Source organism: Schistocerca cancellata, chromosome 2 (assembly GCF_023864275.1).
Source record: "Schistocerca cancellata isolate TAMUIC-IGC-003103 chromosome 2, iqSchCanc2.1, whole genome shotgun sequence".
Taxonomy (NCBI): Eukaryota; Metazoa; Arthropoda; class Insecta; order Orthoptera; family Acrididae; genus Schistocerca; species Schistocerca cancellata.
The window spans coordinates 1,043,664,512-1,043,691,101 of record NC_064627.1 but is presented as its reverse complement, the minus strand read 5'-3'; the positions used below and the strand labels follow the sequence as shown (position 1 = coordinate 1,043,691,101).

Sequence of the window (26,590 nt, the reverse complement as noted above, 5' to 3'; positions counted from 1 at the left end):
AAAAACGATTGTTAATGGCAGGTTACGCTTCGGGCCTGAAGATGACACCATTTGGTGTCGAAACTGCTAGCATGTGTTTAAAGAATAAACGACATGGATTGCAAATACTGCGCCGGTCGCTGTGGCCGAGCGGTTCTAAGCGCTTCCGTCCGGATCCGCCCTGCCGCTATGGTCGCAGGTCCGTATCCTGCCTCGGGCATGGATGCGTGCGATGTCATTAAGTTAGATTGGATTACGTAGTTCTGAGTCTAGGGAACTGATGACCTCAGATGTTAAGTCCCATAGTGCTTAGACCCAGTTGCAAATATAGCCGCTGGTTTTCTTATCATTATTTGAGTACTTTCTTTTTGATAGCTGATAGATAACACGTCCATGTTAGCAGCTAATCACCGGTTTGTACAAGTGTATTTTAGTGTATTAGCTAACTGGACAGAGGGTCGTAGATGGTAAGGTAAAAGCCATGGGGGACGGAAGGTGCTGGCGGTTCGACCTTTGATTATTGCGTAGGTTTTGGAGGGGTTGATGTTGAGGACCAATGATTGCACCAGGAGATAAACGGATTGAGGTGAATATACAGGGATTATTTGATTTCTTCAGAGTAGCATAGAGAGTGAGAAGGGCGGTGTGATAAGGATACTGAAGGAGCTGGACTGGTAGAGATGGTTTGGGCGGTACGGCAGTGGAGAGGAAGCAAAGGAGAGGAGATAAAGAAGAGGAGAGAGGATGGAAACTTGTGGCACGCCTGGTTTGGGCGGTACGGCAGTGGAGAGGAAGCAAAGGAGAGGAGATAAAGAAGAGGAGAGAGGATGGAAACTTGTGGCACGCCTGGTTTGGGCGGTACGGCAGTGGAGAGGGAGCAAAGGAGAGGAGATAAAGAAGAGGAGAGAGGATGGAAACTTGTGGCACGCCTGCAGTGGAATGGAAATATCTTCTGCAATAGCGGCGGTTTTTCATCCTGTCATATTTTTGTATGTCCATCCTTTTGATTCGAGGTAACATGTCACATGTATTCAGTTTCGCTTTAAATAACATAATCTTTGCCAAGCATCGTAAATTCGTGTTGTGCACGTCCACTAATGTTATCTCAACCCTTTAACTGCTCTAGTGGGGTCCTGGAGAACCCCAGACGATAGAATACAATACATAGTACGTGAACGGAACAACAGATGGCACCTGTGTTCTTGGTAATCCTCAGTGAAGTGCTGCCTTTTAACGCGGAGTGTTGAATACGGTGTTTCCAGTATTATTGTGTGAGATAAAGAAAAAGAGGTCTCAGAATACCCCACCAGAGTATTAACGTAAGTTGTTTTTGACTATCTCAATCAGTGTTTTACGCGACTGAAATCTTAGAGTACTTCGAAAACAGCACACTTTCCATGATAACGTTAATTGTTAAGGTTATGTGAGTATGAATGCATTATTTTTCAGAATGGCATCATCGAGTTCATTAACAGATGATGAGTTGGAAAGAATAGTGAATGATCCTGCGTTTTTGCAATCTGATGAGGAAACCACAGCAGATGAGGATGAATTTATACTAAGTGATAATGATTCCACCTCTGAAGCTACATCAGAAAGTAGTTGTGAAGAATCAGATGAAGAGGCGTGTATTAGACCTTCCGCTGACAAATATTTTTTTGGAAAAAAGCAGTGCTACAAGTGGTCAAAAGAATCTCCTCCTACAACTCGTACCCGTGCTCACAATATAGTTAGTCATCTTCCAGGTGGTAAACGTGAAGCAAAAGCGATTGATTCAACTGACATATTATCTGCTTGGGAATTGTTCATTAGTGAAGATTTATTGCAACTAATACTCAGCAATACAAATGTCAAGATACATGACATGTCAAACAAATACAGAGCTCCTAAGCCAGCGTTGATAAAGCCGCTAGATATAATAGAACTGTGAGCATTTCTGGGTCTGCTTTATTTATCTGGAGTGATGAAATCCAATCACGAAAATGTTGTTGGACTTTTTGCTAATGATGGAACTGGTCGTGATGTGTTTCGAGCCACTATGAGCGTTCAGAGATTTTTATTCATTTTGTATCGTTTGTGATTCGATTGTGCTGCTACAAGAGGTGCTAGGAAGGCTGATGACAGACTTGCAGCTATTAGAGATGTGTGGGAACTCTTTATAGACAAATGTCAAAAGTATTATACTCCAGGAGCGTAAGTGACAATCGATGAAATGTCAGTACCCTTTCGTGATAGGTGCAAATTTCGTATGTATATGCCCAAGAAGCCAGCCAAATACAGCCTCAAAGTTATGTGCCTTTGTGACTCACGAACATTCTATTTATGCAATGCATTTGTTTACACAGGAAAAGGGACAAATAAAAGTACATCATCAATTCCAACACAGGATGTTTTGAAATTAATAACACCAATTGAGGCAAGCAATAGACATGTGACAGTAGACCATTGGTTCATGTCACTTGAACTCTGTGATCAACTAGAAGCGAAAAAGTTGACTGTCTTAGGCACTCTAAAGCAAAATAAACCGCAGATCCCAGAAGAATTCAAACCAAACAGAAAGCGCCCAGTAGAATCTGCATTATTTGGGCATAACGAAGGAAAGACAATTTGTTCTTATGTTCCTCGGAATGGTCGAGCTGTTGTGTTGCTTTCATCTATGCATCACGATCAAAAAATTAGTACTCAACAGAAAAAACCTGAAATGATCATTGATTACAATGCCACAAAAGGAGGAGTGGACGCACTGGACCAAAGGTGCGCCAACTATTCATTATCACGGCGAACACGCAGATGGCCAATGTCTGTATTTTATGCCATTCTAAACACAGTAGGAGTCAATGCTGCTGTCTTGCTTCAGTGCACCAAACAAATTGATTAAACAAATTATTTAAAAAGAAGAGAATTGCTACAAAAGCTTGGAATGGATTTAGTAAAGCCCCATATACAACGTCGAGATGTCCGACCCCTTTCTCGTGAACTGAGAGACGTTGTTAAACTTGGTGGTACTCCTCTTACCGCAACATCTTCAGAGCCAGAACCCATGAGGAAAGCAACATGCTACATGTGCGCAATAAAAACAAAATAGTGTGTGAAAAATGCTCAAAACATGTTTGCCCCAACCAAAGATTTTCAGTGTGCCAAAATTGTTTGTAATCATATCTCAAATATGTAAATATGTTTATAATATTCAGTGATAAAAGTGCAATTCAAAATAAAATTTCCTTAAATTACAGTTTCGTTTTTCTTATTGGGGTACTCCGAGACCCCACTAGAGTATTAGTGTATGAGCATTTCACTAGGGTAGTTAAGGGTTAAACGGAATGTTCAAAAGAATATTTTTTTCCAGTGTGTCTGCAAGCGCGCTTACATTCAGGTAGAGACTGTCAGGCTGGTTGTTCTGCTTTCGCCATCTGTCGAGCATTCCGGGAACTCGCAGTTCCCGCTAACGCTGCTTCCTTTTTTGGCCACAGAGGTGCGCCACCTGGTGGCGCAGCCCGACTTCCGCGAAGTGCGCCTGCGCTGGGAGACTGACGGCGGAGCTCCAGAGTCGCTCGGCTTCCTCGTGCACTACTGCGAGCTGCAGCCGTGGGGCGCACACCGGTGTAAGGTCAAGGTGAGCTGCACATACCCTCTGTGTTGTAGTTGTTGTTGTTTTCGCTGCCAAGCCCAGTTTGATACAGCTCTTCACAGTAAGCTATCCTGTACAATTGTGTTCATTCTTCATAGCCACTGCATCCTACATCAACGTTAACCTGCTCGCCGTAGTCAAGTAACGGTCTTCATCTACATTTTTATCCTCGCACACTTCCCTCTTTTACCAGATTCGCTGTACCTTGATGCGTTGTTTACTACCTGTCCAGACCTCTTTTTAGTCAAATCGTTCCATAAAGCTCTTGTCTCCCCAATTCAATTCATAACATTTTCGTTAGTTACTCATCGACCCATCTAATCTTCAGCATTCTTCAGTAACCCCACATCCCAAAAGCTTCTATTGTCTTCCTACAGGGTGTTTAAAAAATGACCGGTATATTTGAAACGGCAATAAAAACTAAACGAGCAGCGATAGAAATACACCGTTTGTTGCAATATGCTTGGGACAACAGTACATTTTCAGGCAGACAAACTTTCGAAATTACAGTAGTTACAATTTTCAACAACAGATGGCGCTGCGGTCTGGGAAACTCTATAGTACGAAATTTTCCACAAATCCACCATGCGTAGCAATAATATGGCGTAGTCTCTGAATGAAATTACCCGAAACCTTTGACAACGTGTCTGGCGCAATGGCTTCACATGCAGATGAGTTGTACTGCTTCAGCTGTTCAATTGTTTCTGGATTCTGGCGGTACACCTGGTCTTTCAAGTGTCCCCACAGAAAGAAGTCACAGGGGTTCATGTCTGGCGAATAGGGAGGCCAATCCACGCCGCCTCCTGTATGTTTCGGATAGCCCAAAGCAATCACACGATCATCGAAATATTCATTCGGGAAATTAAAGACGTCGGCCGTACGATGTGGCCGGGCACCATCTTGCATAAACCACGAGGTGTTCGCAGTGTCGTCTAAGGCAGTTTGTACCGCCACAAATTCACGAAGAATGTCCAGATAGCGTGATGCAGTAATCGTTGCGGATCTGAAAAATGTGCCAGTGATTCCTTTGGAAGAAATGGCGGCCCAGACCAGTACTTTTTGAGGATGCAGGGACGATGGGACTGCAACATGGGGCTTTTCGGTTCCCCATATGCGCCAGTTCTGTTTATTGACGAAGCCGTCCAGGTAAAAATAAGCTTCGTCAGTAAACCAAATGCTGCCCACATGCATATCGCCGTCATCAATCCTGTGCACTATATCGTTAGCGAATGTCTCTCGTGCAGCAATGGTAGCGGCGCTGAGGGGTTGCCGCATTTGAATTTTGTATGGATAGAGGTGTAAACTCTGGCGCATGAGACGATACGTGGACGTTGGCGTCATTTGGATCGCAGCTGCAACACGGCGAACGGAAACCCGAGGCCGCTGTCGGATCACCTGCTGCACTAGCTGCGCGTTGCACTCTGTGGTTGCCGTACGCGGTCGCCCTACCTTTCCAGCACGTTCATCCGTCACGTTCCCAGTCCGTTGAAATTTTTCAAACAGATCCTTTATTGTATCGCTTTTCGGTCCTTTGGTTACATTCAACCTCCGTTGAAAACTTCGTCTTGTTGCAACAACACTGTGTTCTAGGCGGTGGAATTCCAACACCAGAAAAATCCTCTGTTCTAAGGAATAAACCATGTTGTCTACAGCACACTTGCACGTTGTGAACAGCACACGCTTACAGCAGAAAGACGACGTACAGAATGGCGCACCCACAGACTGCGCTGCCTTCTATATCGTTCACATCGCTTGTAGCGCCATCTGTTGTTGAAAATTGTAACTACTGTAATTTCGAAAGTTTGTCCGCCTGAAAATGTAATGTTGTCCCAAGCATATTGCAACAAACGGTGTATTTCTATCGCTGCTTGTTTAGTTTTTATTGCCGTTTCAAATATACCGGTCATTTTTGAAACACCCTGTATCTACATTGTTTACCGTCCACGTTTTGCTTCCTTATAAGGTTACAACCCAGAGAAAAACATCTGCAAAAGACTTCCAGAAGCTTAAATGTATACACAATCCAGTCACATCGTTGTGACCACCTGCCAGAAGCTCTGATAACCATCTTTTGGAGCTCTGACTACTGCGAGACGTGCAGGAAGACATTCAGTGAGGTTCTGGAATGGACCGACAGGTATGTGGAGCCATACCGACTCCAGTGTGGTGGCCAGCTGCGGTAGGTTTCTCGGGTGATGAGTCACGGGGTGAACAGTGCGATCGAGATGGCTGTGCAAATTCACGACTAGATTTAAAAGTGGGCAGTTTCGTGGACAAGGGAGTAAGGTAAACTCACCCTGGTGCTCTTTGAACCACGCACGTACACTGCGAGCTGTGTAACGCATTACATTGTCCTGTTGGCAGTGCCATCGCACTGAGGAGAGATACACTACTGGCCATTGAAATTGTTACACCAAGAAGAAATGCAGATGATAAACGGGTATTCATTGGACAAATATATTATACTAGAACTGACACGTGATTACATTTTCACGCAATTTGGGTGCACAGATCCTGAGAAATTAGTACATACAACAACCACCTCTCGCCGTAATAACGGCCTCGATACGCCTGGGCATTGAGTCAAACAGAGCTTGGATGGCGTGTACAGGTACAGCTGCCCATGCAGCTTCAACACGATACCACAGTTCATCAAGAGTAGTGACTTGCGTACTGTGACGAGTTAGTTGCTCGGCCAAAATTCGCCAGACGTTTTCAATTGCTGAGAGATATGGAGAATGTGCTGGCCAGGGCAGCAGTCGAACATTTTCTGTATCCAGAAAGGCCTGTACAGGACCTGCAACTTGCGGTCGTGCATTATCCTGCTGAAATGTAGGGTTTCGCAGGGATCGAATGAAGGGTAGAGCCACGGGTCGTAACACATCTGAAATGTAACGTCCACTGTTCAAAGTGCCATCAATGCGAACAACAGGTGACCGAGACGTGTAACCAATAGCACCCCGTACCATCACGCCGGGTGATACACCAGTATGGCGATGACGGATACACGCTTCCAATGTGCGTTCTCCGCGATGTCGCCAAACACGGATGCGACCATCATGATGCTGTAAACAGAACCTTGATTCATCCGAAAAAATGACGTTTTGCCATTCGCGCACCCAGGTTCGTCGATGAGTACACCATCGCAGGCGCTCCTGTCTGTGATGCAGCCTCAAGGGTAACCGCAGCCATGGTCTCCGAGCTGACAGTCCGTGCTGCTGCAAACGTCGTCGGACTGTTCGTGTAGGTGGTTGTTGTCTTGCAAACGTCTCCATCTGTTGACTCAGGGATCGAGACGTAGCTGCACGATCCGTTACAGCGAAGCGGATAAGATGCCTGTCATCTCGACTGCTAGTGATACGAGGACGTTGGGATCCAGCACGGCGTTCCGTATTACCCTTCTGAACCCACCGATTCCATATTCTGCTAACAGTCATTGGATCTCACCAACGTGAGCAGCAATGTCGCGATACGATAAACCGCAATCGCGATAGGCTACAATCCGACCTTTATCAAAGTCGGAAACGTGATGGTACGCATTTCTCCTCCTTACACGAGGCATCACAACGTTTCAACAAGCAACGCGTTCAACTGCTGTTTGTGTATGAGAAATCGGTTGGAAGCTTTCCTCATGTCAGCACGTTGTAGGTGTCGCCACCGGCGCCAGCCTTGTGTGAATGCTCTGGAAAGCTAATCATTTGCGTATCACAGCATCTTCTTCCTGTCGGTTAAATTTCGCGTCTGTAGCACGTTATCGTGGTGTAGTAATTTTAATGGCCAATAGTGTAAAAGGCATGTAGAGGTGGGCATTGTCCCCAAGGATAGTCCAGAATGACGATATCGCCCAAGGGATGCTATGGAAACATTTCCCAAATCGTAATGCTCCCACATCCGGCCTGGACTCTTCCGAAATTTGTTACAGGTCGTTCGCTTCCATACGGTCCGCCTCCGTAGCGTAGCGGTAGCGTTACCGCCTACCAGGCAGAGTGCCCGGGTTCGATGTTCGGCAGGGGACTGGGTGTTGTGTGTCTTTCATCATCACTTTCATCATCATTGACTCGCATCTCGCCGATGTGGCGTCACGTATAAAGGACTTGCAATATGGAGCCTTCCGGCCAAAAATGCCATACGATCATTTCCATTTTTTGCTTCCGTACGTCTCACGCCTGACAGGCCAGCGGCCTTGTATCCGATGCAGGATAAACGTGATCCTGTGAAAAGGCCACCCGTCGCCACTCAGTGAACACCACACTGCGGTAATGGACTGCAAATTCCAGCCTGCGTCGCCGATGAAGAGCAGTCAGCGTGGGTGGGTGAAGCAGGCGCCTGCGGCGGATTGCCGCAAGCAGCAACATAGCTGAATGGTCGTTGAGAAAAGCTGTTCCTCACATATGTAAACGATCTTCCGTCCAATACACAACAACCAGAATTACTTCTTTTTACAGATGATACTAGTATTTTAATCAGTTCAAGCATACACACAGAAACAGAAGAGTGTTCTCAAAAGTGTCATTGACTGGTTCCCTGCGGATGGTCTCACCCTTAATTTGAAAAAGACACAGCTGATACAGTTCAGCACGTCAGGGGTACTACACCAATGGTAAGTTTAACACATGGTGAGGAAATAATATGTAAGGTGGAAACTGGTTAGCCGAGCGGTCTAATGCATGGCTTTCCGGAGTGGGAAGGAGCGCCTGGTCCCCGGCACGAATCCGCCCGGTGGACTTGTGTCGAGGTCCGGTGAGCCGACCAGTCTGTGGATGGTTTTTAGGCGGTTTTCCATCTGCCTCGGCGAATGCGGGCTGGTTCCCCCTATTCCGCCTCAGTTAAACTACGACGACGATTGTGCTTACACCACCATTACTCTACCACGCAAACATAGGGGTTACACTCGTCTGGTATGAGACGTTCCCTGGGGGGATCCACTGGGGCCCGAACCGCACAATAAGCCTGGGTTCGGTGTGGGGCGGCGGAGGGGTGAAGTGGACTGCAGTAGTCGTTCAAATGATTCAAATGGCTCTGAGCACTATGGGACTTAACATCTATGGTCATCAGTCCCCTAGAACTTAGAACTACTTAAACCTAACTAACCTAAGGACAGCACACAACACCCAGCCATCACAAGGCAGAGAAAATCCCTGACCCCGCCGGGAATCGAACCCGGGAACCCGGGCGTGGGAAGCGAGAACGCTACCGCACGACCACGAGATGCGGGCTACAGTAGTCGTCGTGGGGTTGTGGACCACTGCGGCTGCGGCGGGGACGGAGCCTCTCCGTCGTTTCTAGGTCCCCAGTTAACATACAATACAATACAAGGTGGAAACTTCTAAATTCCTAGATGTCCCTAATGATGAGAATTTAAAATTGAAAAAGCATATTTTGGAACTCCTAAAACGACTTATTCCAGATACATTTGCACTTAGGATCATACCAAATCTTGAGACCAATCAGTAAGTTGACATATCCTGCATATTTTAATTCAGTAATGTTGTATGAAATAATTTTCTGAGCTAACTCTTCTTTCAGATAGCCTTCATTGCTCAGAAACGTGCTGTAAGAATAAGACGTGGTATTCGCCCACAACCGTTTTGAATACATCTGTTTAAGGGGTCGGGCATTTTTACTTCTGTTTCTCAGTATATTTATTGCCTCATGAAGGTTGTTCTAAATAATCCACTACAGTTTCGCAGGAACAATGACGTCCCTAATTATAATACCACAAAGAAAAATGACATCATTACTCCACATTAGGGTTGTCTGTAAGCAGAAAAAGGGATCACGATGCTGCAACGAACATTTTTGATCACTTATCCAGTGATATAATACGTCTGACAGCAAAGTAAAATTTGAAAACAAACTGAGAAAGTTTCTCCTTGATGCTTATTCTACTGCGCAGAAGTATTTTTATTATTGTAATGTGTAAAAGACAATGGGTAAGAATTACTAACATCTGTATGTTAAAAAAGAGCCCTTATAAATGCCAGCATGTAGGTATATTTACAAATTAATTTGTGGTGTGACTGTAAAATGACTCGTTCCACATCACTACGATTTATCGTGCAAAACGGCCTGTGGGACATGAGAGTAACTCGTCAGCTGCTTGGCTCATCTGGGCGGTCAGTTGCTCAGCCCTTGCACGTCTATTCGCCCCTTCACATCTCCGCAGCCGTCTTCCACCCCCTGTCGTCCATAGTCTGTGACGCACCACACTCCCTCAGCGCCAGTTTTCGATAGCGCCATTTTGCTATGCACGGTATACTGTAACCACAGCGGCACGTAAAAAGTTTACAAACTTAGCCATTTCGGAATGCTTCCACCCGTGGCCCGAAAGCCGTCAGATGAATCGATCCGTTTTCGCAGTACGACGACTGCACTGTTTTCCGCATGCCCCCTCCCCGAAACGCCATGTATACCCTCCACGGCTAGTGCTGCCACCTGCCGTCTGTGGCAGGTTATCGCACTTCGACGTTGAACATAGGCGGTGGCCACATTAATGTGACTGGACTCTGTATTTGACTTGCGATATATCCCAGCTTCACAAGGGTCGACTAAAATATCTGCGAGCAGACAACTTGTCTGGCCTACTGGTAATGAAGTATATACACAAACCTTTTTCGTGAATCAGTATACGTATTAGTTAAATCACTATTGAAATTCCTGCAGTAGTTCCTGTCTACACACCAGCGTACTAACCCACCTTATCTTCGTGGTCTTTAGGCAAAATGTACTTTGGCGGCAGTAGAATCATTTTGCAGTGAATCGCAAATGCCGGTTCTTTAAATTTTCTCGATAGTGTTTCGCGAAGAAGTCGTCTTCCCGCCAGGGATTTTTATTTGAGCTCAGGAAGCATCTCCGTAATACTTGCGTGCTCATCGGACCTAACGGTACCTCTCTGAATTGCTCCGATGTGTTCCTTTAATCTACACTCCTGGAAATTGAAATAAGAACACCGTGAATTCATTGTCCCAGGAAGGGGAAACTTTATTGACACATTCCTGGGATCAGATACATCACATGATCACACTGACAGAACCACAGGCACATAGACACAGGCAACAGAGCATGCACAATGTCGGCACTAGTACAGTGTATATCCACCTTTCGCAGCAATGCAGGCTGCTATTCTCCCATGGAGACGATCGTAGAGATGCTGGATGTAGTCCTGTGGAACGGCTTGCCATGCCATTTCCACCTGGCGCCTCAGTTGGACCAGCGTTCGTGCTGGACGTGCAGACCGCGTGAGACGACGCTTCATCCAGTCCCAAACATGCTCAATCGGGGACAGATCCGGAGATCTTGCGGGCCAGGGTAGTTGACTTACACCTTCTAGAGCACGTTGGGTGGCACGGGATACATGCGGACGTGCATTGTCCTGTTGGAACAGCAAGTTCCCTTGCCGGTCTAGGAATGGTAGAACGATGGGTTCGATGACGGTTTGGATGTACCGTGCACTATTCAGTGTCCCCTCGACGATCACCAGTGGTGTACGGCCAGTGTAGGAGATCGCTCCCCACACCATGATGCCGGGTGTTGGCCCTGTGTGCCTCGATCGTATGCAGTCCTGATTGTGGCGCTCACCTGCACGGCGCCAAACACTCATACGACCATCATTGGCACCAAGGCAGAAGCGACTCTCATCGCTGAAGACGACACGTCTCCATTCGTCCCTCCATTCACGCCTGTCGCGACACCACTGGAGGCGGGCTGCACGATGTTGGGGCGTGAGCGGAAGACGGCCTAACGGTGTGCGGGACCGTAGCCCAGCTTCATGGAGACGGTTGCGAATGGTCCTCGCCGATACCCCAGGAGCAACAGTGTCCCTAATTTGCTGGGAAGTGGCGGTGCGGTACTACGGCAGTGCGTAGCATCCTACGGTCTTGCCGTGCATCCGTGCGTCGCTGCGGTCCGGTTCCAGGTCGACGGGCACGTGCACCTTCCGCCGACCACTGGCGGACAACATCGATGTACTGTGGAGACCTCACGCCCCACTTGTTGAGCAATTCGGCGGTACGTCCACCCGGCCTCCCGCATGCCCACTATACGCCCTCGCTCAAAGTCCGTCAACTGCACATACGGTTCACGTCCACGCTGTCGCGGCATGCTACCAGTGTTAAAGACTGCGATGGAGCTCCGTATGCCACGGCAAACTGGCTGACACTGACGGCGGCGGTGCACAAATGCTGCGCAGCTAGCGCCATTCGACGGCCAACACCGCGGTTCCTGGTGTGTCCGCTGTGCCGTGCGTGTGATCATTGCTTGTACAGCCCTCTCGCAGTGTCCGGAGCAAGTATGGTGGGTCTGACACACCGGTGTCAATGTGTTCTTTTTTCCATTTCCAGGAGTGTATCTCGCGGGGATTCCACACACTCGAACAATACTCGAAAACTGGTCTCACTAGTGTTGTATACGCTGTCTCCTTTATAGATGAGCTACATATCCCCAATGATCCACATTCTCCCAAGAAACCGCAGTTGGCCATTCGCTGACCTAAAATGCTTATGCTATAGCGTACTGCTTTGCAAAGTTGCGCCCAGATATTTAATTGACGTAACTGTGTGAAGAAGTAATAAGGTAATCCAACATTACGGGAGTGTTTTTGTCCTCGTCAACATTAACTTAAATTTTTCTACATTTAGAGCAAGCTGCCATTCATCACGCCAACTAGAAACTCTGTTTAAGTCATTTTGCATCGTCCTACAGTCACTTAACGACGACACCTACCCATACAGCACAGCAACCTCAGCAAACAGCTGTACAGTGCTTCTCACCCTGCCCGTCAAGTTATTTATGTATACAGAGTATAAGAGCAGTCCTTTCACACTTCCCTGTGGCACTCCTAAGGATACCCTTGTCTCTGATGAACACCCGCGATTCAGGACAACGTACTAGGTTCCATTACTTAAAAAGTCTTCGAGGCACCTACATATCTGGGAGTCCAGTTCGTCTGCTCGGACCTTGGTTAACAGTATACAGTGGGGCACAGTGTCCAACGCATTCCGGAAATCGAAGAATATGGACTCTGCCTTTTGTACTTCACCCACGATTTGCAGGACATCTTGCGAGGAAAGGGTATGTGCAGAGGTTGGACAAAATTATGTTCATATATTTGTCTTTTTTGGGAAGCTTTTCGTGCTACTGGCTTTATACATTTCATATCTGTTATCAGAGATTTTTCTTTCCCACTTGTGAAAACTGTGTACTTCTTTTAGCACCTCTTCCCGTCTTGTATTAATTTAGTTCGCGATATTATTTCGTTCTTGTTTTGGTAAACATGTCTGAAAAACATCTTTGCAGTATTAGCCATGTCGGATATTTAGCCTGTTGTCAACTGTCAAGAAGGTTACATTTGTTACAGTTGCATCAGTGATCATTTTATAATGTTTTATGAGAATGCTAAAAAAGTGAATCAAAATTTTAGAAGTGTTAAATATTGCTTTTGGTATGAGTACAGCGAGGTTTCACCAGTCGTATAAGAGTTCTGAAGAAGGCCGTGGAGACGCCCTGCACGCCCCAGCACATTACCGATGAAATCGTGGAAAAAGTGAAATAAGTGATTTATAACCATTGCCGATCCACAATCAGAGAATGGCTAATGATGGTGGCATATCAACTGGCTCATGTTATCAAAGTTTTTCTGATGTTTTGGGTATGAAACATATGACAGAAAAATGTGTCCCAAAATTGTTGTTTCAAACAAAAACCGCGGCGAATACAAGTTGCTCAAGAGTCGCTGGATGAAGTCAGCAACGATGCGGAATTACTGAAACGTGTCATAACAGGTGAAGAAATATGGGTGTACTAATATGAAGTCCAAATTAAGGCCCAGTCGATGTAGAGGGAGCATTCTGGATCGCCAAGACCCGAAAAACGTCAAGTGCGGCGAAATCAGAAGTTTACGTTCATTGTGTTCTACGATTTTGACGACATATTGCACTATGAGTTCTTGGCACAAGTTCGAACGTTCACGAACGAGAAATATTTACAAGTTCAACGCCATTTATGTGAAACAGTCCGATGAAAACGTTCGCATTCGTGGCGAAACAATTCATGGCTTGTGCACCACAATAATGCACTTTTTCATACACTGTTGCTTCTTCGTGAACTGTTGTTCAGAAACAACACGGTAATGATGTCCCAATCTCCATATTCGCCGGCCGTACCCCTGTGCTCCACACACACACACACAAAATCTTGACAAAAGTGACTAATTCATTTTCCAGTCTTGTGATAAATCAAGAGATATATGAAGCATACAGGTGTAAAAGTCTGAAAGTGAATATTGATGATAAAACTAGTCACTTCCTTCCGAGAGGCTTAGGACTTTCGCAGACAGGTAGCGGGTGTCGATGTAAAAGAGAATGACTTACAAGAGCAGATAAATATATGAGACGAATCCCGGAACCCCCCCCCCCATTCTCTTTGTCTTCCTCCTCCCGCCTCTCACTCGCATTCTGTCCAGCTCTTCCTCTTCCTTTTCTCTCTCCATCTCCTCTTTCCCCTCTCTCTGTCCTTCTCCTCCTTTCCTTATATATCTTGACCCATATGTTGTACAGCGATACAACTTTGCAGGTACATTGAGCGACATATGTGGATGCTCTCTGTCAAACGTGTTGCGAATAGAGTGGGTAGTAAGGAAGTAATTCATTTAAACATGACGTCATACGTGATGCGACAGTTTTAGTGCATGAACAGCGAAAATGTAGTGTGGGATAATTTTTTTCCCTTTCATCGTTATGTGAATGGGTGGGGGGTTCAGCGAGAAACAAATTCGTAAAGGTTTTAAATTATGTATAAATTTTTTTGCAAGTCAGTAAGTGCTCTCGTTCTGAAATACTGCATCAATAAAATCTGGGTAGGCGGGCGCTGTGACCTACACTTCTGTTTCACCCCAACCCCCGCCGCTTCGATAGGTTGGTGGTTCTTACCTCACAGAGACCAAGTTCGGTTGAAATCGTTTCAGTGGTTCTAGACTGCTTCGCGAGAACGTCAATAACATAGTCAAAGTTGTTTGGCGACCCCATGGAGTGCTGTGTGCACAACGACCATATATGTTAAATTAAAAGGAAGGTCAGCGTTGGCCGTAATATTGATAGTTTATTGATAGCAAAATCGATTTTCACTCACATAGCGATCATCTTCAGTGCTGGAAGGTAAAAATTTCACATAGCGATCAGTGAATAAAAAACAAAGTCCACAAATACACCTGAGTATAAACAAAGTGTTGGAAAGAACATACCTGTGGTGTACAAATTAAACTCATAGGCACTGGTATCAAGTTATTATCAGTAACCAAACTGAGAAACGATCACAATAACTGAAGCCGCTGTTTACATTCACCTACACAGCAGACCTCGGTTTGACAGGGTCTTGGAACGCCCTCTATGTGACGTGTGTCGCGTGAAGAGTTAACAGTACCTTATTTGGCAAGAGATTACCACAAAGTACCAAAGTACACTTTCAAATCATTAATTGAATATTCCAATTTTAAAATTGTACATTGACTATATAATAACAGATCAGGAATTCAGGAAGGCTGTGAGGGACACACGTGTATTCAGGGAATTCTTTGATGACACTGATCATTATTTAATCTGCAGTGAAATTGGGATTGTGAGACCGAAAGTGCAGGAGGTCAGGTCCATATGTAGGAGGATAAGAGTGGAGAAACTTCAGGATAAGGAAATCAGGCACAAGTACATAACAGCGATCTCAGAAAGGTACCAGTTAGTTGAATGTAGTCAATTACAGTCATTGAAAAAGGAATGGATAAGGTACAGGGACACAGTACTAGAAGCGGCTAAACAATGTCTTGGAACAGTAGTGTGTAAAAGTAGGATGAAGCAAACAGCTTGGTGGAATGATACAGTCAAGGCAGCCTGTAAAAGGAAAAAGAAGGCGTATCAAAAATGGCTACATACCAGAACCCAGGTAGACAGAGAAAGTTATGTTGAAGAAAGAAACAAAGCCAAACAGATAATTGCAGCATCGAAGAAGAAATCGTGGGCAGACTTTGGAAACAGGTTGGAGACTATGGGTCAAGCTGCTGGAAAACCATTCTGGAGTGTAATTAGCAGTCTTCGAAAGGGAGTTAAGAAGGAAATGACAAGTATTTTGGACAGGTCAGGAAAACTGCTGGTGAATCCTGTGGATGCGTTGGGCAGATGGAGGGAATATTTTGAAGAGTTGCTCAATGCAGGTGAAAATGCGATCAGTAATGTTTCAGATTTCGAGGTACAATGGGATAGGAATGATGATGGAAATAGGATCACATTTGAGGAAGTGGAAAAAATGGTCAATAGATTGCAGTGCAATAAAGCGGCTGGGGTGGATGAAATTAAGTCGTAACTCATCAAATACAGTGGAATGTCAGGTCTTCAATGGCTACACAGGATAATTGAAATGGCCTGGGAGTCGGGACAGGTTCCATCAGACTGGACAAAAGCAGTAATCACACCAATCTTTAAACATGGAAACAGAAAAGATTGTAACAACTACAGAGGTATCTCTTTAATCAGCGTTGTGGGTAAAATCTTCGCAGGTATTGTTGAAAGGAAAGTGCGAGTATTAGTTGAGGACCAATTGGATGAAAATCAGTGTGGGTTTAGGCCTCTTAGAGGTTGTCAGGACCAGATCTTTAGCTTACGGCAAATAATGGAGAAGTGTTATGAGTGGAACAGGGAATTGTTTCTATGCTTTATAGATCTAGAAAAGGCATATGACCGGGTTCCTAGGAGGAAGTTATTGTCTGTTCTACAATATTATGGAATAGGAGGCAAACTTTTGCAAGCAATTAAAGGTCTTTACATGGATAGTCAGGCAGCAGTTAGAGTTGACGGTAAATTGAGTCCATGGTTCAGAGTAGTTTCAGGGGTAAGACAAGGCTGCAACCTGTCTCCACTGTTGTTCATATTATTTATGGATCATATGTTGAAAACAATAGACTGGCTGGGTGAGATTAAGATATGTGAACACAAAATAAGCAGTCTTGCATATGCAGATGACTTAGTTGTGATGGCAGATTCGATTGAAAGTTGTCAAAGTAATATTTCAGAGCTAGATCTGAAATGTAAGGACTATGGTATGAAGATTAGCATCTCCAAAACGAAAGTAATGTCAGTGGGAAAGAAATATAAACGGATTGAGTGCCAAATAGGAGGAACGGAATTAGAACAGGTGGACGGATTCAAGTACTTAGGATGCATATTCTCACAGGATGGCAACATAGTGAAAGAACTGGAAGCGAGGTGTAGCAAAGCTAATGCAGTGAGCGCTCAGCTACGATCTACTCTCTTCTGCAAGAAGGAAGTCAGTACCAAGACTAAGTTATCTGTGCACCGTTCAATCTTTCGACCAACGTTGTTGTATGGGAGCGAAAGCTGGATGGATTCAGGTTACCTTATCAACAAGGTTGAGGTTACGGATATGAAAGTAGCTAGGATGATTGCAGGTACTAGTAGATGGGAACAATGGCAGGAGGGTGTCCACAATGAGGAAATCAAAGAAAAACTGGGAATGAACTCTATAGATGTAGCAGTCAGAGCGAACAGGGTTAGATTGCTTCTCCCTTGCATGGGAGAAGCAAGGTTACTCAAGAGACTCATGGATTCAGCAGTAGAGGGCAGGAGGAGTCGGGGCAGACCGAGGAGAAGGTACCTGGATTCGGTTAAGAATGATTTTGAAGTAATAGGTTTAACATCAGAAGAGGCACCGATGTTAGCACTGAATAGGGGATCATGGAGGAACTGTATAAGGGGGGCTATGCTCCAGACTGAACGCTGAAAGGCATAATCAGTCTTAAATGATGATGATGATGATGATGATAAAATTGTACATTAAAAAACGCCTAGCAAAAAAGAAAGGGGGAAATGCACATCTTGCCAACATACGCTGGCGTGTTATTTTCAAACAACTTAAAAACCATGTAAGAATAAAACTCAACAGGTAAAATTATATGGTGTCAGATTAGAGGGCTAGTAAAGAATAAAAATATACAAATAACATGACATCCAATATAACAAAATTTGTTACAACACAGTCAGAGATATAAAGTTCTCAATTTATTACATTGAAACCAAGAAGTCAAATACATAAATAATGGTAAATGTACAATGTATGTCACAATATAGCAGGTCAAAATGCCGTGAAACACATTACGTGTGGTTTTTTTATGGTGCAGACTAACAATTTTTATCGTATTTAACGACGTGATGATACGCACATCTCATTCGTCTCGTTGGGACATGTGAACACTTTATATAAATTCAAAAAATTATCGTAATTATGAAAGAAGAATGTTTTAAAAGAACATTGTGTATGCAAAATTATTTTTATTTAAAAATTAAATTTTAAATAAAAAATAAATTTTTAAATAAAAATAACTTTCCAAAAGTGACTGTTTTATTTTCAGTATAACCACGAAAATCGGATACTATATCAATCAGCCAACGATGGAGTACAGTGAATACAACATTGTTTTTTTTCCGTGATTCCGATTTAAATTCCCCGAGTAGTTCTGTTACATTTTTGTGTGGGCTATGCTGGCCTATAGGATCCTTGGAGCGGATTTCTGAAATCGGTGGAAGTCTACTGCCGTGCCTATGTGATAAGGACTGCAGCTGGTGACACAAGTGCTGTGCACGACACGAATGCGTTGCTCCGCAGGCGGTGGACGGCGGCGGCGGCCGGGAGGCGGTGCAGGGCGGCCCCGGGGGCGGCCGCGTGCGGCTCTTCTCCTCGGTGGTGACCGGCCTCCGCATGGACACCAACTACACGTTCGAGGTGCGGCCCGCCGCTCCGCAGGGGGCCGCCGCCAAGGCGCGCGGCCAGACCATCGCCGTCGCCACCAGAGGCTGTGAGTAGCCGTTCCAGATGGTACCGTCAAGTGCGGGCAGAAGATTTAAGTCAGCCAGCTGAAAGCACGCTAGTCGCTTTGGGGTGCACCAGGTGGGGCAGAGCTGGTACCAGGCTGTCACGTGACCTTCCACCACTGACTAAGCCGCGCAAGTGAAATTTTGGAAATGTGTGGTAAGGTCCTGTGGGACCAAACTGCTGAGGTCATCGGTCCCTAACCTTACACACTACTTAATCTAAATTGAACTAACTTATGCTAAGGACAACACACACACCCATGCCCGAGGGAGGACTCGAACCTCCGAGCCACGCGGATCGTGACAAGGCGCCTAAGACCGCGCGGCTGCCCCGCCCGGCCGCGCAAGTGAAATGGTGTGTATGTAGAGCTGTGAAACTACCGTAGGCTACCGTAGACTGTCCTAAGTAAGCGCAGACTACGGCACTTTTTCCAGCAGCCTTGGTCAGCAACGATCACAAACGCGTTACCTGTACTTTCGGCGTGTTACAAGAATCATGATAGAAGGTTGTATACATGGAAGAACCCTGGAGATACTAAAAGGTATCAGATAGATTATATAATGGTAAGACAGAGATTTAGGAACCAGGTTTTAAATTCTAAGACATTTCCAGGGGCAGATGTGGACTCTGACCACAATCTATTGGTTATGACCTGTAGATTAAAACTGAAGAAACTGCAAAAAGGTGGGAATTTAAGGAGATGGGATCTGGATAAACTGAAAGAACCAGAGGTTGTACAGAGTTTCAGGGAGAGCATAAGGGAACAATTGACAGGACTGGGGGAAAGAAATACAGTAGAAGAAGAATGGGTAGCTTTGAGGGGTGAAGTAGTGAAGGCAGCAGAGGATCTAGTAGGTAAAAAGACGAGGGCTAGTAGAAATCCTTGGGTAACAGAAGAAATATTGAATTTAATTCATGAAAGGAGAAAATATAAAAATGCAGTAAATGAAGCAGGCAAAAAGGAATACAAACGTCTCAAAAATGAGATCGACAGGAAGTGCAAAATGGCTAAGCAGGGATGGCTAGAGGACAAATGTAAGGATGTAGAGGCTTATCTCACTAGGGGTAAGATAGATACTGCCTACAGGAAAATTAAAGAGACCTTTGGAGATAAGAGAACCACTTGTATGAACATCAAGAACTCAGATGGAAACCCAGTTCTAAGCAAAGAAGGGAAAGCAGAAAGGTGGAAGTAGTATATAGAGCGTCTAGACAACATTCCATTGGAACTACTGACGGCCCTGGGAGAGCCAGTCCTGACAAAACTCTACCATCTGGTGAGCAAGATGTATGAATCAGGCGAAATACCCTCAGACTTCAGGAAGAATATAATAATTCCAATCCCAAAGAAAGCAGGTGTTGACAGATGTGAAAGTTACCGAACTATCAGTTTAATAAGCCACAGCTGCAAAATACTAACACGAATACTTTACAGACGAATGGAAAAACTAGTAGAAGCCGACCTCGGGGAAGATCAGTTTGGATTCCGTAGAAATGTTGGAACACGTGAGGCAATACTGACACTACGAAAAGAAAGATGAGAAAGGCAAACCTATGTTTCTAGCATTTGTAGACTTAGAGAAAGCTTTTGACAATGTTGACTGGAATACTCTCTTTCAAATTCTAGAAGTGGCAGGGGTAAAATACAGGGAGCGAAAGGCTATTTACAATTTGTACAGAAACCAGATGGCAGTTATAAGAGTCGAGGGACATGAAAGGGAAGCAGTGGTTGGGAACGGAGTAAGACAGGGTTGTAGCCTCTCCCCGATGTTATTCAATCTGTATATTGAGCAAGCAGTAAAGGAAACAAAAGAAAAATTCGGAGTAGGTATTAAAATCCATGGAGAAGAAATAAAAACTTTGAGGTTCGCCGATGACGTTGTAATTCTGTCAGAGACAGCAAAGGACTTGGAAGAGCAGTTGAGCGGAATGGATGGTGTCTTGAAGGGAGGATATAAGATGAACATCAACAAAAAGCAAAACGAGGATAATGGAATGTAGTCGAATTAAGTCGGGTGATGTTGAGGGTATTAGATTAGGAAATGAGACACTTAAAGTAGTAAAGGATTTTTGCCATTTGGGGAGCAAAATAACTGATAATGGTCGACGTAGAGAGGATATAAAATGTAGACTGGCAATGGCAAGGAAAGCGTCTCTGAAGAAGAGAAATTTGTTAACATCGAGTATAGATTTAAGTGTCAGGAAGTCATTTCTGAAAGTATTTGTATGGAGTGTAGCCATGTATGGAAGTGAAACATAGACGGTAAATAGTTTGGACAAGAAGAGAATAGAAGCTTTCGAAATGTGGTGCTACAGAAGAATGCTGAAGATTAGATGGGTAGATCACATAACTAATAAGGAAGTATTGAATAGGATTGGGGAGAAGAGAAGTTTGTGGCACAACTTGATAAGAAATAGGGATCTGTTGGTAGGACATGTTCTGAGGCATCAAGGGATCCCCAATTTAGTATTGGAGGGCAGCGTGGAGGGTAAAACTCGTAGGGGGAGACCAAGAGATGAATACACTAAGCAGATTCAGAAGCATGTAGGTTGCAGTAGGTACTGGGAGATGAAGAAGCTTGCACAGGATAGAGTAGCATGGAGAGCTGCATCAAACCAGTCTCAGGACTGTAGACCACAACAACAACAACAACATATCTATAGACGTTACCTCATTTCGTTCGCTTTGAATTCGATCAGTGTCTCAGTAGATTGCCCTAGAAACCGGAAGCAGTGAACGGTCTAGAAACTGAGGAAGGATATGTAAAGGGTCTCGTAACCTACAGAACACTTTTGTGCAACATCGATATCCTCAGGTCAGTTACTTAAAAATAAACGGTATTTTTAGGAAAATTGACATTGTAAAAGTTGATTCGGGTCTTGTTCGAAAGATGTTGATCTATAATGTAAAACAAAGAGATGCTGTAGTAAAAATTTTAAAAAATCGATACATACTTATCATACAGCGCTATAAAAAACAATTTCCTCAAAATGAAGGTAAAATTAAAGAAAAAAATTTCAGATTAAACTAAAACATACCAAACATCGCTTCAATACTTAGGCGACTTTATATACAACTTGCTTCTGTTGTTAATAAACAACTTCTGCACTTATCAATAATAACCGGATTCCATTGCTTTTGATCATCACGAAGAACGTTCTATAATTATATAATAATAATAATAATAATAATAATATAGATTTCTTATGTTTTGTATGTAACCTATACTTGCATTAAAATTAATTGCTTTGGTTACATAAAAGCGCAGAAATTACGCGATCGTCTAATTTTTATTACTTAAATTTTTTTTATATTTTTTAAGGATATAAAATACACAATAGTCTAACGCTGAACGATGTGCGGTTCCAGTTATGTCAAAACAAACAAACAAAAAACAAACAGAAGTCGTCAGTTCCCAGTTTCTCTCACGCTCATTCATGTATGTTCCTTTCCCTACCAATGTCATCCCCTACTACTGGTAATCGTATCATTTACTACGCCATTTACGTACCATACCAAAACCACCGAACCGTAGTTTTGGTAGAGGACAACTCTATGTGTTTGAGACATAGAATCACCCCAGTCAGGCGGGTCATTACTGAAGACAATTCTACTGCTCAGTTATATTCCCGGCCTAAAAAGTGTCTGGAGACGCCCCGAACAGCGGCGGGACACTAACCTGACTGGCGCTCAGCCATTATTGATACTTAGAAGGTCATTGTCAGGCATTTCGTCATTATTAATGCTTGTCAAACTATTATTGGTCATAATGAATTCTAGCCGGCCGCGGTGGCCGGGCGGTTCAAGGCGCTACAATCTGGAACCGCGCGACCACTACGGTCGCAGGTTCGAATCCTGCCTCGGGCATGGATGTTTGTGATGTCCTTATGTTAGTTAGGTTTACGTAGTTCTTAAAGTTCTAGGGGACTTTTGACCTTAGAAGTTAAGTCCCATAGTGCTCAGAGCCATTTGAACCATAATGATTTCTGAAGTTTTTAAGTAGACTTAATTTATGAAATTACTTCTTACAAGTTATTTAGTAGTTAACAGGACTCAAGAAAACTCCTTTTCATTAAATTCATTCGTAATAAAAATAAGCTTTAGCCGCTGCTGCTGCATGCTGTTGCGAATTGCTATGAACCACGTAGAAAAAGACAGTCATCTAAAGAGGTGAGTGCAAAACATAAGACCAGAACAGTGACACTGACACGCCGAAACATATCATATACGCTAATCCACTAAATTCCGTTGGACAAGCCAGATTCTGTATAACTTGTAAATTCTTATTCAGATACGCAGTCCGATATCTTAGGTATTCATTGTTACAGGTTCATTTGTTCCTGCAGTTTTTCATATTCAAATACGCAGTCAGATAGCTTATCCGAAGGTTAGTTTTAAATTTTCCGTGTAGCGATCTGTTGAGGGCTTAAATGACAGTGAAAATGACACTCATACAACACGCACATAGCGTTATGCAGGTTAGTTTCAGATTACTGATACCTCAGGTTGCTTATCTAGTCCATTTTTAGAGATGAACTTAGGCTTGATTATTGCAAACTCTGGCTAACAATTACGAGCGTAATGCTTGCGGATTTTATCTTGAATTCCATCTTCAAGCGTAGTTAAGCCATCTAAATCTCTCCTTGCCAAATAATTTAAATTAGGTCTTGAGTGTGGAAAGGTCTGCCATCAGCGACCTGAGGGCCGCGTGACACGTCTTCTGTCTCTGATCTCTCGACCAGCGCTACTGAAATTTTACTCTCGCAGTCATATCTCGTATCACAACAATGCTTAGAGTCGTCCTCCCATGTTTCGCCCTCACATTGTTATTATCAATATCTAAGTTCTTATTTATTTCCATAGAGAATCGCAGGATCTTACGCAATGCGAAGAATAGTCTTAAGTTCGCTATAATGTTTTCGATAATAAAAAAAATGGTTCAAATGGCTCTGAGCACTATGGGACTTAACTTCTATGGTCATCAGTCCCCTAGAACTTAGAACTACTTAAACCTAACGAACCTAAAGACATCACACACATCCATGCCCGAAGCAGGATTCGAACCTGCGACCGTAGCGGTCGCGCGGTTCCAGATTGTAGCGCCTAGAACCGCTCGGCCACCCCGGCCGGCTTTCGATAATCAATGTAATATTTAATCAATGTAATGGAGAGTTCTGACACATTCCTTACAGTGTGTAAATTAAATGTCGTAGTACATGTTTATATAACGTTATGTTACTAAAAGTGCACAAAGTTGCCCAGTTTTACTGCATTTGAAAAATGACGTTTAAGATCTTATAACGTTCCGGTTCAGGAAGAGCCATGGCTCGAAACGGACAGCAGTAAACAAAATATAAAAAAGCGTCTCTGATTGATAATTATTTTATTAGTTTGTATTCAATACAATTATTGTAATTATTCTTCGTGAGAGACCTTCCTTTTTTTATATCAACCCGCGAGAATAGGTATAAATTAAATACTATAAATTTCGACAGGGTGTTCGTAAATTCCCGTTACAAACTTGTAGAGCTTGAGGAGGGGAGTGAGTACATAATATCTAGAATCAGAACCCATATACGGAAATGTACCGTTTCCGTTCTACGACGGTTTCAGGTCAGATGTGTAACGCGTCCACGTGTGCTGAGTGAAGGACAGAAGTCTCAGAGCTGCTTCTCCTGGTACGCAATAGGGTAGACAGGATGACGTGTACTACGTGAGATGGTCACTTGATGTTACTTAACGTATGGAAAGTTCAATACCGGAACATGCTTCATAATTACAATGTGTGTAACAATGTGGTCTCCACATCGAGCCGCTGTTGTAGTGCATCAGTATTGTTCTGAACGCACAGCATGTACAATAGGCTGTTTTTTTTTTTTTTTTTTTTTTGGAATAATGTAGATACGTAAAGTTTATGCGTTAATACAAACAAATGTGCTTAAGTGATAAATGGATGTTACGTTATGTTTCCTTTCGAATATTTACCTAACAATTGTACTGCGTCACGACTAATTCTGTTCCTCAAGCAGAAGTGGGTGAGTTAAACATCTGAAGTGAAACCGACGTAGAACGGAAACGGTACTTTTCCGGACATGGGATCCAATTCAAAATATTCTGTACTCTCTCCTTTCTACAAGTCCTAGCAGTTTGTAAGGGGAATTTCCGAACACCCTGTATAAACACTGTCTTTAGATATTTCAATGGTTGCTAACATGGTTCATTTGAGTATTTCCTGTGTATGCTGGTCTGCAGCCTCAACAAATTTTACGAAAGGCATGCTAATAAAATAATAATCCACCAAAGCTGGTTTTTTTTTTTACATTTTATGTACTGCTACCTATTTCGAGCGATGGCTTATCCTCGAGCGGTATATTATAAAGTCTTAAACGTTGTATTTGAAATGTAATCTACTTTTGCTTTGTCATATTTGAACGTGGTTGTTATATTATCGGTGGCAGATAATTCAGAACCAATTATCTGTAGCGTACCGCTAGAGAATGAGCCATCGCTATAAACTGGTAGCAGTAAATAACATATAAAAGGGGTACTATGGTGGGTCGGTATTACATTAGTATGCGTTTCAAAGAATGGTTGTATTTAGTGTTTGTCATTGATCTTTCTTCCCTTTAGCGATCCACAAGAATATAAATTAAACATCATAAAATTCCTGAAGTATAGTAGTCCGGTGTGCATGATGGGTATTAATCGCACATGTGACCGAGCAGAACAGTATTGAAGTATCCGATGCACGGTCTGACACAGTACTGTAATATCCGATACACGGCCTAATTCGTCACGACTTCCGTGGTGGACGTCAGTGGTTGAGCGTCACTCAAGAATATAAATTAAACATCATAAATTTCCTGAAGTAATCCGATGTGTACTATGGGTAAAATTCGTCTAGATGTGACCGTGCAAAACAGTATTGTGCGAAGGTCACTCCAAAAGAAATGCACACTATTTTTGTAAAAATACAGTTTTCATTCTGCATGTGTGAAAGTTTTACAGTGTGTAGATACATCCTTCCTGCTTGTTGTCAAACTTAGTTCAACCTGTTCCCGTGAGTGGCTCCGTAACAGCATTTCTTCAAGATGGCTGCTACACTTGACGTTCGTCAGAAGCAACGTGCTGTCATAGAATTCCTGTGCTGTGAAAACGAGAAAGTGGGAAACATCCACAAGAGGTTGAAAAAGGTGTATGGAGATGCTGCTGTCGATCGCAGTACAGTTAGTCGGTGAGCAAGCAGGTTACGTGATGAAAGCAGACACGGCGATCTTGAGGATTGTCCTCGCAGCGGCAGGCCTCGTACTGCACACACTTCAGGCAATGTGCAGAGAATTAACGAACTGGTGACTGCTGACAGACGTATCGCAGTGAACGAATTGTCACGCTACGCTGGGGTAGCGGAAAGAAGTGTTTGCAGAATTCTGAAAGTGTTGGCGTTAAAAAAGATTTGTGCCAGGTAGGTTCCCAGGATGTCGACAGTGGCTCACAAAGAAACAAGAAAAACAGTATGCAGCGAACTTTTGGAACAGTACGAGAATGGTGGAGATGAATTTCTTGGAAGAATTGTGACAGGTGATGAAACATGGCTCCATCATTTTTCACCAGAGACGAAGAGGCAATCAACGGCGTGGCATCATGCAAATTCACACAAGGAAAAAAAATTCAAAACCACACTTCTGTTGGAAAAGTTATGGCTACGCTGTTTATCCATTCCGAAGGACTCTTGCTTGTGGACATCATGCCAAGTGGAACCACCATACATTCTGATGCATATGTGATGACAATGAAGAAACTTCAAGCTAGACTGAGTCTTGTTCGGCCACATCGGCAAAAGCAGGATGTTTTGCTGTTGCGCGACAATGTACGGCCACATGTCAGTCAAAAAATCACGGAAGCGATCACAAAACTCGGATGGGCAACACTGAAACATCCGCCTTACAGTTCAAATGGTTCAAATGGCTCTGAGCACTATGGGACTTAACTTCTGAGGTCATCATTCCCGTAGAACTTAGAACTACTTAAACCTAACTAACCTAAGGACATCACACACATCCATTCCCGAGGCAGGATTCAAAACTGCGACCGTAGCGGCCTCGCGGTTCCAGACT

At 43.8% G+C, this 26,590-nt stretch overlaps 1 protein-coding gene across 1 annotated transcript in view; it reads left to right on the top strand.

Moving 5' to 3' along the window:
• Positions 1-26,590, top strand: part of LOC126160875 (uncharacterized) — a 391,851-nt gene that overhangs the window by 305,908 nt on the left and 59,353 nt on the right. The window contains exons 3-5 of the mRNA XM_049916935.1: positions 3,450-3,592; positions 18,269-18,298; positions 18,329-18,458. Of these exons, the coding sequence (XP_049772892.1) occupies positions 3,450-3,592; positions 18,269-18,298; positions 18,329-18,458 (303 nt within the window). The remainder of the gene's footprint in view (positions 1-3,449; positions 3,593-18,268; positions 18,299-18,328; positions 18,459-26,590) is intronic.